Source organism: Rhinopithecus bieti, unplaced genomic scaffold (assembly GCF_001698545.2).
Source record: "Rhinopithecus bieti isolate Rb0 unplaced genomic scaffold, ASM169854v2 scaffold_6935, whole genome shotgun sequence".
NCBI lineage: Eukaryota > Metazoa > Chordata > Mammalia > Primates > Cercopithecidae > Rhinopithecus > Rhinopithecus bieti.
Window position 1 is genome coordinate 1,377,721 of NW_016805255.1, and position 15,298 is coordinate 1,393,018.

Genomic DNA, 15,298 nt, shown 5'->3' on the forward strand with positions numbered 1-15,298 from the left:
CATCTTTTTTTTTTTTGAAATGGAGTCTTGCTCCATTGCCCAGGCTGGAGTGCAGTGGCGCGATCTCTGCTCACTGCCAGCTCCGCCTCCCGCGTTCGCGCCATTCTCCTGCCTCAGCCTCCTGAGTAGCTGGGACTACAGGCGCCCGCCACCACGCCCGGCTAATTTTTTTTTTTTTTTTTTTTTGTATTTTTAGTAGAGACGGGGTTTCACCGTGTTAGCCAGGATGGTCTCCATCTCCTGACCTCGTGATCCACCCACCTCAGCCTCCCAAAGTGCTGGGATTACAGGCGTGAGCCACCACGCCTGGCCGACAATTCATCATTTTTTAAAACTACTTTTATAAAGATCACTGATTGCTGAGACCGGTAATATTCTTTGTTTATAGCAGTAATATCATTTGGAATTGCATGTTTAAGAGTAATAAATACACTCTCCTGGACACGGGACTCACTTATCAGTTCATACTACAATGAAATCATTTTGGAAAATATACTACTACTAATATATTTTGCCAAAAAACAATATTACAATTTTTCTTTAAAATTATACCAAGTATGACTCATACAATAACAACACCTAGAAAACATTTGTCAGAACTCATAAAATGAGTGCAGATATAAAAGAATCAACAGGAGATAATGCACCTAATTCATGGATTAAAGACAAAGATTAAAAAGGAAAGAAGAGTTTGTCATTTTACATATCAGAGGAAATATAGTAAGTTAAGTCTACAATAATCTGGGTTGAATGCATCACACTAACACATTGAAAATTTATCAGACTGACTTTCTGTGGCTATACACCATACACAGTATAGTAAAGTAACCCTCAGGAAGGACATTAGTCTTTAAAATCTTGGCTTTAAGGAATGACAAATGTCTTTGAAAATATTTTGTTCAGTCACTGTGATTATAAAAGCACTTCAGTTAAGAAATCCATCTATAATCAATCTTAAATGGCAGTGCATTTGAAAAATGGCATTGATTTGTAATGTTTGCATTTCCAAAGAAAAATATAGAAAGAACTTAAAAAAGCAAGGTAACCGGTTTTCAAAAAAAAGTATCGATTCAAACAAAAATCTACTTGCCACAAAAATATGTACTTCTTAAGTTGTTTTCTAATAAATTAATTCATAACATTTTTATGTATATTTATATATTTATATTAATCCCTGATAATCTATAAAAGAGGGTCTAGAATAGTAAAATAAGTGAACCTCAAAAGTACCCCCTTCATAAAATGTATGCAACATTAGTTTTTCTCAAATTTAAGGAATGTAACAATATGTACAACTCTTATGTATTAGTATAATACCAAAATAGTACAAGTCATATTAACAGGCTGTCATAATTGAAAAATGTTTGAGTCAAGCTAAAATCGGAGGACAGCTTAGTTTCAAACGAACACAGTTATTATGGGAGATTCACTTTCCAAGTGGAAATGACAATTGTCTTATCTACAGTAGATTTCACAAGAGGTAGTGTTCAAGTAGAAATAAAAAAAAAAAGATACATGCTTGACTATCTTTAATTAACAAATTCACAGGAAAAAATGTGTTGGTTTCTCAGCAGATGATCAGTTGGTGGCTTTTTTAATATGAATCTGAAATACAAAATCATAAAAGGTATGATAAAGCTGTTAATTCTCAATTCCAAAAGGCCTTAAATACAAAATAAAACATAATAAAATGTAGTTTCTAAGCTGTTTCACTGATTTGATATATGCTTACCTCATTAAGAATGGCCCAAACAGCAGAATTCTGAATAACTGAAAGTCGAAAGGCTGAAATGGGATTGAGACTTGGATCCACCATTCCTTCTGCAACACCATTCTCAAATTTTCCTTCAAAATAAAAATCAATACTTGTTGGATACGCTGAGATAAGCAAACATAAAATATCACTGAGTAAAGGCAGGAAAGGAATACACCAAAATATTTCTAGTCGACGTCTTTTGACAGGGCAGGGGTAATTTCTTTCCGCCGCCTTTCTACTTTTGTTCAGCTTTTATAGTTTTCATGAAGAAGTGCATATTTAAAAACTTCACAATTTACTTAATTAGGCAGAGCTATACTTTTTCTCAGTACAAATTAAAAAACAAAAATATATTTGTTCTTACATCAACAATGTTTTAACCTATAGGTTTTTTGTAAATTGTGATTTACCTAAATCTTACCAAAATATAATCTGTACCATTACGCACTCTGACTGCTTTGAATGTTAAGTCAATAACAAATTTTGATTTGTGAATTAAATATGCACACAGTTGTTTACCTTGAGCAGGGACTCAATACAAGTGTATTCTTTCCAAAGGCACATTTAGAAGGAATTAAGAAATAACACCTCCTCTACACAGTTCAATATAAAACTCCATTATAATGATAAGCTAAAATAGGCTCTCCTATAAAAATAAAGACCAAGAACCAGACAAGGTAATGTACTCTGTACCACCTTTCTTTCTATAAGGAATAATATCCATCTTAAAACAAAACCAAAAAATGTCAGAAAAGTGACAAGAAAATGGTTCATCGTGGGCCAAATTCCTTTAAGCCAAGGGTTGGTAAACTTTTTCTATAAAGGACAGTCCTTGTGGGCCAAGAGGAAGTTTGAGATTACTATGTAGGGTAATATATACAGGAAGAGAGAAAACAAATTTTCACAAATCTGAGGTGGAAATTCAATATATAATGATAACTGAATACAATATATAGTTTTTGGTAATCTAGGTATACCAAGGAGAAGAACATAATTCCTTTCGGGAGTATAACATTTCACTGAATTGAGGTTCAAAGTTAATGTTCCCTATAATCAAAACTGACTGCAAATGTTCCCTTGTTATTGCTGATTTATAATGATATTTCATATACATCTTTGAAACGTTCTTTCACACAGCCTAGGTGCTGCCTAATACTGGTATCAATCCACAAATACACGATTTTACTGGGGCACATGCATCCCTTGGGAGGCATTTATGGAATTTGATTCGATTTTCCTTTTGGTATATTATTAGCCTTCTGGTGTATTATTACACTGCAGATGAAAAATTTTCAATTGAGATTTAGGTGAAGTTCCTCAATTAAATGGGTTTTGAGATATGGAAATTTCTCTTTCATTTGTATTGAGGTCCAAAACCAGTGCTGGGACTATAGCTGGAGCTTGGAAAGGGCATCTGCTATAAATTTGTGTGGGATGGAGATCTTGCTTCCTGTTTTAACTTTTGACGGCATGAGAAATGTATAAAGAGCTTGATGGTACTTCAAGTCCAATGTTAACTGTCATTAAAATGATTTTACTGCAATGTAAGTTTTGCATATAAGCACCATTTTGTCTTGTAATTTTAGGTTGAATTAATCAAGAACAATATTAAGTGTGCAGCAAAAACTAATTTTCTTTTTTTTTCTTTGAGATAGTCTCACTCTGTCACCCAAGCTGGAGTGTGATGGCACAATCTCAGCTTACTACAACCTCCACTTCCCAGGTTCAAGTGATCCTCCCACCTCAGCCTCCCGAGAAGCTTGGATTACAGGCGTGTGCCACCACACCTGGCTAATTTTTGTATCTTTATTAGCGATGGGGTTTCACCATGCTGGCCAGGCTGGTCTTGGACCTGTGACCTCAAGTGATCCACCTGCCTCGGCCTCCCAAAGTGCTGGGATCACAAGCATTAGCCACCATGCCCAGTCCAGGAAAAATGAATTTTCAAAGCGATAATAGTTGAGCGAAGTTCTCATTTGGAAAAATTTCAATCTTGGTCCTGAACTCAAAAAAACTGCAGTAAATCTTTACCACTGCTAAGCCACTGAACTGCTGTGTGGCAGGGCAAGTCAGGATATTCAGTTCCTATTTCTGACAAAAATTCACAGCATCTGTGATGGCTAAGTCCATGAGAGTGAATAAGGTTCACTGTTGACACTTTGGTTCAATGACATATGACACATTCACATCTTTTCTGCAAAGTACCTGGCTGATGAATAATAAAATAAATAACCATAGGCTTTAAATACCTTACATTTTTCTCAAGCTTTATAAATTAATGCAACTAAGCCATCTTCTCCATATATATATATTTACCACCATTTGTTGTAGCACATCTTAGCAGATTCTACTTCAGGTTTTACTCAATTTGTGTTTTCTCAGCCTGTGTGAAAATACTCTTCTCTGTAGTTGTTCCAAACTGACTATTTACAGGGGCCAACTCTTCAGTCTCTTCAACCTTGGCATTGATTCCAAGTAACAATTGAGCAGTACCAGTGACAACTCCATCAACTCCTCAGGAGCCAAGAAAAACACTCAAAATAATCTGCTTTGCTTTTTGACTACTGATATTGCTCCCAATGTCCTTAAGTCTTCAAGCAATTGTTATTGCTGAAAACCTCCTATCCTTAAATAAGTTTACTTTCTCAGCTGCTGCTACTAAACATGATTTAATTAACTCATGATTGGTAAGTGGTTTTTCTTGCTTAGCTAAAAAATGAGCCACTTGAAATATCACTTTGGGAACAGCCTCATTTGTATTTTTAGTGAAAAAATTCTGCTGTGATGAGATATTCCATTCTAAACTTTCCAACTTTTCTGACCACTGCTTTCCTGTGAGTTGGGAATATCGTTGTATTTAGCCTAATAACATACAGCTCTCACGTAACTGTACAATAACTACAATGACTTGCCAACAATTTTGTAAAATAACCCACATTCTACTGTGTTAAAAGCCATAACTTTTCTTGCTTTGAGGATGGATAAGTACTTGTAATTTTTTTAAGTCACAGTGCCATGATATGTGTGGCTCTCAAAATACTGTCCAATTATAAATGCATCATTGTGATTTGCAGTACTCTAAGCAGCAGTGCGAAGCCAGGAGAGCATGACCTTCATCTCTACTGCACCTACTCACTCATCTCTGCTGTTGGAGAGCAGAAGCACACACACACTACATTAGAAAATGAGCATGGCTGTCTTCCAAAAAAACTTTATGGACACAGAAATTTGAATTTTATATAATTTTCACATATCACAATGTATTCTTTTTACTTTTTTAACCATTTAAAATAAAAAAAGAAAAAGACTTAAAAAATGTTTTTAGATCACAGAGTATTCAAGAACACGTGGAGGGCCAGATGTGCCCCATGGGCCGTAGTTTGCTGATCACATGCTGTCACATTATGCAATCCACCATCCAGTCTCACAGCAGAGTAATTAGATTGATAAGATAAGGTACATTCAGATTGAAAAACCACAGCAGAGCAGGCTTGTACTAATTTATATTGTAAATGTTGAACCTATGAGCTTCCAAAGTAATGCTTTTATTCAAAAATCATTAATAAACTTATTTCATAGAAGTCTGTCCATACTTGGTGCTGGACTGGGGTAGCAGGTAGGTGCTACCAAAAATTATTATTGAATATTGAATTGCACAGGGGATTCAGAGCTTAAAAATATTGCAAAACTTGGAACATTTTAACCAATGTGACACTGAATACTGTCACCTGATGAGTTCATTTAATTAGAAAAATGATTACCAAATGATAACTAGCTTCATCAAAACACTCTCACCCAGCAATCTGTCGTCTCCCACGTATAAGAACAGTATATACACTGCAGTAAAAGATTGCAAACAACCTAGGTATCCATCACTAGGAGCCTGGCCAAATAAATTACAATATGCTGATACAAGGGAATTCTAGGCAGCCAATTAAATGACTGAAAAAAAAATAAAAAGAATAAGCCAGGCACAGTTGCTTACACCTGTAATCCCGGCACTTTGGGAGGCTGAGGCAGGTGGATTATCTGAGGTCAGGAGTTCGAGACCAGCCTGGCCAACACGGTGAAACCCCGTCCCTACTAAAAATACAAAAATTAAGTCAGGCATGGTGGCTTGTGCCTGTAATCCCAGCTACTCGGGAGGCTGAGGTGGAGAGAAAAGCTTGAACCCAGGAGGCAGAGGATGCAGTCAGCCAAGATTGTGCCACTGCACTCCATCCTGGGCGACAGAGCAAGACTCCATCTCTAAATAAATAAATAAATAAATAAATAAATAAATAAATAAATAAATAAAGAAGAAACAGTTGAAGATAATGCAATTGAAGATTTGCTTCTCTTCCTAAGTCTATATTGTAGAGAAACTCTCATACATGTGCGTAAGTGTTCAAAGCAGCCGTGTTTATTACGGCAAAAACATGGACACAAACTTTATGACCAAACAGAGAACAGATTGTGCTATCCACAGAATCCATCCATACAGGAGTGAAAAAGAATGAGTCGTAAACCCACACCCCCACATGGATGAATCTCACAATTGTGAGGGGGAAGAAACCAAATTGTAGACTACAGAAAGATATTTATATCGAATGTGAAAACAGGCAAAATCCCACCGTGCATTGCTTAGGAATATATTCCATACGTAGTAAAAATGGAAATGATAACCATAAAATTCAGGTATTGAAGGAGAAGAGAAGCTATTAGGGGCGGACAGCTGAATTGGCACATCTTAAGCTGGAGGGTGGATACGGGTACTCAGCATATTATCACTATTAAAACATTTCAAGTTCATGTTCCGTATTTCACAGGCATTTTGTTCCATGAAAAAGAGATGTAAAAGTGGGTTATAGAGCATATCATTTGTGTGTGATGATGCGTTGTTCTTAGAGAACATATCCAGATACTGTTATTTATGCAAAGAATACTCCGGAAGGGACACAAATCATTACAGGAACTGCCTCTCAGAAGCGCTGGGTAGGAGAGGGAAGAAAAGGGAAGAAGACTCAAGACTTCCGGAAATTACCAGAATGACTGGAACCCACACTCCTGGCACTGATAGGGACGGCCAAGGCTACATTCGTGGCTCCCCTCTGCCTGCCATGCCTGAGCAGTGGCCCTTTCCTTCTCCCACTGGGTCTCTGCAGAAGGTTCTTCTGCCGTCTCACAGCTTTAACCCACTGAAATAGAACTAGTATTTCTTCCACAAGACATTCTTAGCTATCACGCTCTTCTCTTCTAACCCCCACCCCATCAACCCTCGGCTCTCCACTGATGGCCAGCTGATGGTCTACTGTTCTTGCCAATGCCTTCATGCCTAGGTTGCTACCCAGTCTGATCCAATTTAAATTCAAGCCCCTCTCCAGGGCCAGTCTTGGCGATAGGGAAGTGCGATAGGGAAGTGCAACAGGGAAGTGCTGGGTAGAGAAGGGCATGAGCCCTGGCTGGAGCTCCACCCTCGGGCCTGCACCCACCAACCTAGGTGAGGACAGGTATTTCTGTCTTCCTGCCCAAATGTTGCATTTCCCAAGACCACCCTGGCCTGCCACGCCCCTATATGTGCCTACAAAAGCCCCGAGACCCTAGCAGGCAGGCACACAAGCGGCTGGACGTAGAGGGGAAGGGAGCACGCGGGCAGAAGAGCACACCCGCGGATACCGTCGGGCCATCAACAGGCGGAAAGACGCAGAATGTGGCTGGGGCAGTCGGAGGAGAGCCTAGGCCACTGAGCAGCCCGACTCCAGGGCAAAATGGTCTCCCTTCTGGCTCTCCCATCTGCCGAGCGCTACTTCCACTCAATAAAACCTGGCACTCCTTCTCCAAGCCCACGAGTGATCCAATTCTTCAGGTACAACAAGGCAAGAAACCCTGGGATACAGAAAGCCTCTGTCCTTGTGATAAGGCAGAGGGTCTAATGGCCGGGTACGGTCGCTCACGCCTGTAATCCCAGCACTTTGGGCGGCCGAGGCGGGTGGATCACGAGGTCAGGAGCTGGAGACAAGCCTGGCCAGCATGGTGAAACCCCACCTCTACCAAAAATTCAAAAAATTAGCCAGGGGTGGTGGCACGTGCCTGTAATCCCAGCTACTCGAGAGGCTGAAGCAGGAGAATCGCTTGAACCCAGGAGGTGGAGGTTGCAGTGAACCAGGATGGCACCACTGCACTCCAGCCTGGGCGGCAGAGGGAGAGACTGTCTCAAAAAAAAAAAAAAACAAAGGCAGGGGGTCTCCATTGAGCTAACAAACACAAGCCACCTATGGACAGCTAAACTAAAAAAGCACCCTGTAACACGCACACACTGGGGCCTCGGAGCTGTAAACATTCAGCCCTAGACACTGCCCTGGGGTCAGAGCCTCACAGCAGCCCTTCTGCATGCTCCCCTAGGGGTTTGAGCAGCAGGGTACCAAAGAAACAAGCCACACCCCCAGACACGCCCTGAAAGGCGGATGAGGGAACTTTTCCTGTTTCAACAGCAGCTTGTTTGCACTCCAAGAAGGCTCTTACTAGCATCTCTTTCCCTAGTTCTCCCTGTTAAACCTTCCACTGGGATCAGATTTCCTCTCTGTAGCTACTATCTCTAATTGCTTAAGTGTAGCTACCATCTCTAATTGCTTAACACTAAAATTTCCAGTGTATTCCGCAGCACCCTTAGGCTTGAACTGCCCTACATTCTGGTTCAAGTAAGTCATCCCTCTTTAGGGAGAACTACAGAGCTCTCTGTTCTTCTGACCTGCCTCTCCATTGGGCGGAATCTCTGCACCACTGCTCTGGGTCCTTGGCAAGGACAGCAGCCCCTGCTCTTGGAGTGACACCTTGCTTTAGGATCAGAGCACTGGTCGTGGCAGTAGCCCTTGGTTTTTGTCTTGTTTTGTTTTGTTTGAGACAGAGTCGCCCAGGCTGGAAGGCAATGGTGCAATCTTGGCTCACTGCAACCTCCACCTCCTGGGTTGGGTTCAAGCGATTCTCCAGCCTCAGCCTACCAAGTAGCTGGAACTACAGGCATGTACCACCACACCTGGCTAATTTTTGTATTTTTACTACAGATACGTTTCACCATGTTGGCCAGGCTGGTCTCAAACTCTTGAGCTGGTGATCCGCCTACCTTGGCCTTCCAAAGTACTGAGATTACAGGCGTGAACCACTGTGCCCAGCCAAGTCCTTGGTTTTCTTGGCTGGTTTCTGCTGCTGGACTGGGGCAGCGAGCTGGGGCATCGGTGATCAGGGCCAAGTATTCTCACCCTGCTGTGCCTGGGGCAGACTTCTGCCCAGATTCATCAGCTGCTCTTGTCTGGAACAGAGCTTCTGCAACAGAATTGGGGGTAAGGACAGATGCTGGCAGCCTGACCTTCCTGGGGAGATGCCACAGCCCTAGACTAGAAGCTGGCAGGAGAGTCCAGGTACAGTCCAGGCTGTACCTGCACAGCGCAGAGCTTCTGTCTCCCTGAGCTGGGGTGGTGTGGGTGATGAGGCTGGTCCTGGTTCCCTCCCTGAGATCTGGGAGATTCTCATGAATAAATGTTCCTCCATTTGCTGCAAGCCCTTAGGACAATTTTCACAGATTTAAAACAGTTTTTTAAAAAAATTTTCACCAGTTATAATTGTTTTGCTACCTAGAGGGTCAAGGAAGCTCCTCACACACAATTCCGTTAACAAAGACTTCTAAAGGAAGCAGAATTTTCTACATTCAGTTGAAAAAAGATCAGCTGCTCTTTAGTTCTGTTTGATGACACAAGGTCCCAGGCTGATGATCCAGAAGTTCTCTTCTCGTTCTAAGAACATGAGTTGATATTTTAGATGATCGTTTTCTTCAAATTACTATAGAGATATTTAATATAGATGTCTCTATTTCCCATGCTACTTTCGCAATCTAGAACACACTATTCTCAGAAATTTAATAAGTGACAGGTAATGGGGTAATAAATGTCTTGGATACTCAGCTGATTTTGTGTATATTTCTAGAGATGGGCTAAGATACAGCCCAAATATAAAAATCATTCATCCACCAAAACTATAAAGAAAGTAGCCAGGGTTATTGTGCAAGCCTTTTAGCAATGGCTGAATGACACCCACCAAAGGTAGAACCGCTCTAGAAAGGGCTTAAAAATGTTATCTATCCTATAGACCTACAATATCAATTTAGCAATATTCGCTCTTGCCTAATACTAAGAGAAGCATTCATTTGTTTTAAGCAAAAGGAAATGTACAGTTATTTATTGAGTCTGTGTCTACAAGTGACAGGCCCTGTTAACTACAGGACATGCAGGAGAGACACGGCCCCTCCCTCTCCAGGGGGAGCACACAGGACGGAGCTAAGGAACGACACAATCACACAGCAAAGGCGCCCACGTGGGGTCTGAAGAGCAGGGAAGAGGGGCCACTAAATGGGCAGATTAAAGGTGAAAAAGCATTTATTAGAAGGAAAAATAATTGACCAAACATTTCAGGCAGAGAAAATGGCTAGAGATGTGGCTGCGCGGAGAGTGTGGGGCCTTCATCAGAGGAGCAAGTCTCAGGGCTGGAGAGAACGAGCGAGCGAAAGTCACAGACGTGAAGGTGGGTGGGAGCTAAGGGATCGGATAACGAAAAGGTCTCAGGATTCTAGTTACATTTTAGAAAAGTAACTGCAGTGGCTCTAGAGAGCCACAGGAAAGCCACAGCAAGATGCAGTCCCTCCCCTGGCTCTGAATCGGAGGCACAGGGCAGACTGCCCCTCACAGACAGGGTGACTCAAGGCTTTCAGATGAAAAACGGACAGATTTGTGCTAATGGACAGTAAGAAGAGGGCGGTCTTCAGGGTGCCTCCCAAGGTTAGGCTTAGGCGACTAGATGGATAGGGTCAGCAAAAACTGGTGACCAATACAGAAATGTGGGTGTCACAGATGCTCGTGGTAGGCGGCTATGTGGCCGCCAGGTATAAGGCTATGTCAGTGGACATCTCAACACAGGTGTGATGCTGGAGACGGGGGAAGGGGCCTGAAGCCTGAAGCACAGATCCTGGCCTGTCATGTGAGCTGAGACCGGAGAGGAGCTAAGCCCATCCAGTAGAAGGCAGTGCAGGCAGACTATCAGGAAGCATCAACAAGAGCATGGCAGATGGAGCGGAAGGAGGGAGAACGACCAGCGAGTGAACCAATCTGTGATATGAAATCCTACTTGGGTCAAATAATAAAAGCAAGTACTACAACACAGCACACATAAAACCCTGGAGGACACTGGTAACTGTAATCCTCAAGATGCTTAACATCTGAAAAGAACTTAAAAGTACTTTAGGAGTAAGTCCACAAAAATAAAAGCCATTTACTAAAGTAGATATTACCTATTCGGAAATAACCATCTTCCAATCGTTTGTCTTTGGTTTCTTTGCTTATTTCCAAACCTTCACTCTACGATAAAACAAAAGCATTAATTTCAAAAATAATTCTATTTAATCTAAGTTATCAATATATCTTAATATAGATGAAGTGGCATTTGTAACACAGCTATCCCTAAAAAGAGAAATATCATCTCAGTCTTGAACTTTAAAAAACATATTATATTAATAATAAAAGGTGTTTTCTTAAGCCATCATTTGAATCTGTATATAATATATTGGTGGTTGGAAATGAAACATTAAATCAATTACATAGAACAGTATTTTCTATTAAAACTATAGAAGAACTGTTAACTTGAAAGTTAACAGTTAACTTGAAACAGTTAACTTGAAAGTTATAGTTAACTTGAAAGAAATCTAAGGATTCCATAGAGACCAATAAATTAAATTGTGTATTAACAAACAGGTATTAAAAATACATAGAATTTGGGACTCAAAATACAAACAGCAAGTAAACACTAAAGAAAACGATGATTCAGGCCAGGCGCAGTGGCTCACACCTGTAATCCCAGCACTTTGGGAGGCCGAGGCAGGTGGATCACGAGGTCAGGAGAGCGAGACCATCCTGGCCAACATGGTGAAACCCAATCTCTACTAAAAATGCAAAAATTAGCTGGGCGTAGTGGCACGTGCCTATGGTCCCAGCTACCTGGGAGGCTGAGGCAGGAGAATCACTTGAACCTGGGAGGTGGAGGTTGCAGTGAGCCAATATTACACCACTGTACTCCAGCCTGGCGACAGAGTGAGACTCTGTCTAAGAAAAAAACAAAACAAAACAAAAAACAAACAAAACGATTCATTTCTTTTCATAGTAGAAACGTTCATATTATTTACAACCTCCACCTCCCAGGTTCAAGTGATTCTCATGCCTCAGCCTCCCGAGTAGCTGGGACTACAGGCAAATGCCACGATGCCTGCCTAAGTTTTGTATTTTTAGTAGAGATGGGTTTTGCCATGTTGGCCAGACTGGTTTTGAAGTCCTGACCTCAAGTGATCCACCTGTCTCAGCCTCCCAAAGTGCTGGGATTACAGATGTGAGCCACCAGGTCAGCCTGTTATTTTCCAAGATAAAATGAAGGCTGTTTCTATGAATGTGTCAAATGCAGTCGTCAAATATAAAAGTGCTTCATATTTCAAAAAAATTAGTATTATTCACCACTGAGTCCTGCAAATCATGAGAATTTTCTTTGCCCTTAAAAACAAGAAAAGCTTCAAGCTAAGTCTACTAGTATAGTTGTTAGGGAAAGGTAAGAGGAAAAAGCAGTCATACCTTAAAAGGCAAAACTTCCACAGTTGTGTTTAGCAGAATGTCTCCAGGATGTTCTTGGTTGCCGCTATGGAACAAATAACTGAAAATACAAACATCCAGATAAAAACACAAGTCGGGCTAGATTTTACAAAGATTCAAAAAAATGAGCTTACCTTAGAGTCAACTTTTCTGGACAAGACTCTAAGCAAGCAAAGTAGACAATGACAGAGCTTGTAGTTACTGCACAGTACGTGTTCTGAAAGGTTGTAGGGGACTTAAAGACTTCAGAGCATGACCCCTAGTTCATTCCTTCTGTCAGAAACAATTATGTTTGCTGCTTAACCTAATAATGTACCTAGACATTTTCAAAAAGGATGACAGTTTTATGTCACTGTCTATAATGCTTTAAACCTCTTCCAGGAAGAGTCAAAATTATAACACCTATGTAATACTGTTGTATCTTGTATCAGAAAACAACTTTACTAGGACAACCGGTAGTCATGACATGTCCAAAGACCAGTTCTAGGCTGGGCGTGGTGACTTACACCTGTAATCCCAGCACTTTGGGAGGCCGAGGCAGGAGGACCACTTGAGGCCAGGGGTTCAAGATCAGCCTGGGCAACATAGTGAGACCTTGTCACTACAAAAAAAAAAAAAATTAGCCAGGCATGGTGGTATGTACCTGCAGTCCCAGCTACTCAGGAAGCTAAGGTGAGAGGATTGCTTGAGCTTAGCCTGGAAGGTCTAGGCTACTGTGAGCCATGACTGTGCCACTGCACTCCAGCCTAGGTAACAGAGCAAGAACTCATCTCTAAATAATAATAATAATAGTAATAAATCATAATAATAAAAGAAACAAAGACTAGTTCTATCCAATACAAATAACTTTAATATAAGTATACGAAAAGTAAATTAACCTCTTAAAATATCTGAATATCAATATTAAAACATTTGAAGAATGATTAATTATCAATACATGGTGACAGATCTAAAATACTCTGTGGGTATGAGTATAATCCTGTTTTGATACTCTGCAAACAAACTAGTAAGTACGCGTACGTGTCAGTGTGTGGGGAAGGGTGGAAACTAGGCAAGATATGCAAAGTATGTCGGAACCTAATCCTAACTTTAGTTCAGTTGCATGGTTAAAAGTGTAGGCTTAGGAGCCAGAAAGACCTGGGTCCAAATCCTGGGTCTCTCACTTACTGGAATTTTCACCTTTCACGCTTTTCCTCAGCTTTCTGCACCTGAGTTTCTTCTGTAACGCAGATAGTCCCATCTACCTCAGATGACTGCTCCAATCAGTTCAGGAGAACTGACAAAAAGTCCCCTGCACATTCAAAATGCTCAGCCAGTCACAGTGTGGTTACCATACAGTTACAGCTGCGGGACGGTAGATGTGGCTGTAAAAGGGTAACATGGGAATTCTTGGGGTGATAGAAACAGTCCTTATCTTGATACAGTGGTGTCAAAACCACGGCCTGCAAGATGCTACCCTTGGGCAAGTGGGGTGATAGGTACACAGGACGTCTCAGTTTTACTTCTTACAGCTGCATGTGAATCTATACTTTCTCAAAAGTCAAAGACTAAGAAAAAGAAATTGATTGTTGGCCAGGCATGGTGGCTCACGCCTGTAATCTCAGCACTTTGGGAGGCCGAGGTGGGCAGATCACCTGAGGTCAGGAGTTCAAGACCAGCCTGACCAACATGGGGAAATCCCATCTCTACTAAAAAAAAAAAAAGAAATCAATTGTTGAGGGAAAAAGCACACAAAATAAATGTATCAAGTCAAATGAAATCGTCCCTGTTATCTCACCTCTACTAACAGTTTAATAGATATTTTACAGATTTGTTCTATGTACATAATATATGTAAAATGTTGCTTTATTTCAAAAAATCCTTCTATAATCTATAATTCTATACTCTCTATACAGAATGCTATATATTCTAGAATCCTATACACATAGAATGCTATAATCTATAAAATGATAACGATATTCTATAAAGTTATAAAATTTGCTTTTTACCCCACTTAATGCATATCTAAAAGAGTTTTCATGCCAATACATGTTAATCTATGTCATTATTTTTGATGACTGTTTACAGCATTCCACTGTGTGGCAATATCATTTTATTTAACCAAACACATACTAACGGACATCTATGTTGTTTCTAATTCCATGCTGGCTCTCTGAGTGGTAAACAGTATCTCAAAGTGCAGAATATTACTAATAGTATAAAAATGAACTTTAACAGCAAAACAAATAAATGCTCATGCAAGTGCTAAATATCATTCAAAACTATGTCTGTATGTTCTTCCAGTGGTATTCCCATCGCTTAAAACATTTTTACAACTTGAATTCCTCTTTGGAATCAGTTGAGAGTAACAAAAGAAGATTATTAACATCATATCACAGCTCTAAACTGTTTCTGACCACCTTAAATAGAATTACTGACAATGACTTCTGGTGGGTTCTAGAAATCAAATTGGCCCTCCCATCGGGACACACAGAATGAAATACCACCGAGTGGGGAACTATGTTCTTTTAAATATGCCACCGCCAATCTGGGGAACACACCCAAACCTGAAGAAGGACTGAAGAAATCATGACTATTAAATTAAAAATAGGCCAGATGCAGTGGCTCACGCCTGTAATCCCAACACTTTGGGAGGCCGACATGGGTGGATCACCTGAGGTCAGGAGTTTGAGACCAGCCTGGCCAACATGGTGAAACCCCGTCTCCACTAAAAATACAAAAAAATTAGCCAGGTGTGGCAGGCACCTGTAATCCCAGTTACTTGGGAGGCTGAGGCAGGAAAATCTCTTGAACCCGGGAGGCAGAGTTTGCAATGAGCTACATCGCACCATTGCACTCCAGCCCAGGCAACAGAGCGAGACTCTGTCTCAAAAAAAAAAAAAAAAAA

At 40.7% G+C, this 15,298-nt stretch overlaps 1 protein-coding gene across 1 annotated transcript in view; it reads right to left on the reverse strand.

Moving 5' to 3' along the window:
• Nucleotides 1–356: 356 nt before the first annotated feature.
• MGAT4A (alpha-1,3-mannosyl-glycoprotein 4-beta-N-acetylglucosaminyltransferase A) overlaps nucleotides 357–15,298 on the reverse strand; it is a 117,046-nt gene continuing 102,104 nt past the window's right edge. Inside the window, exons 12-16 of the mRNA XM_017871810.1 lie at nucleotides 13,743–13,775; nucleotides 12,394–12,472; nucleotides 11,070–11,136; nucleotides 1,733–1,845; nucleotides 357–1,605 (exon numbers count right to left, since the gene is read on the reverse strand). Coding sequence (XP_017727299.1) covers nucleotides 1,579–1,605; nucleotides 1,733–1,845; nucleotides 11,070–11,136; nucleotides 12,394–12,472; nucleotides 13,743–13,775 — 319 coding nt within the window. The 3' untranslated portion in view covers nucleotides 357–1,578. The remainder of the gene's footprint in view (nucleotides 1,606–1,732; nucleotides 1,846–11,069; nucleotides 11,137–12,393; nucleotides 12,473–13,742; nucleotides 13,776–15,298) is intronic.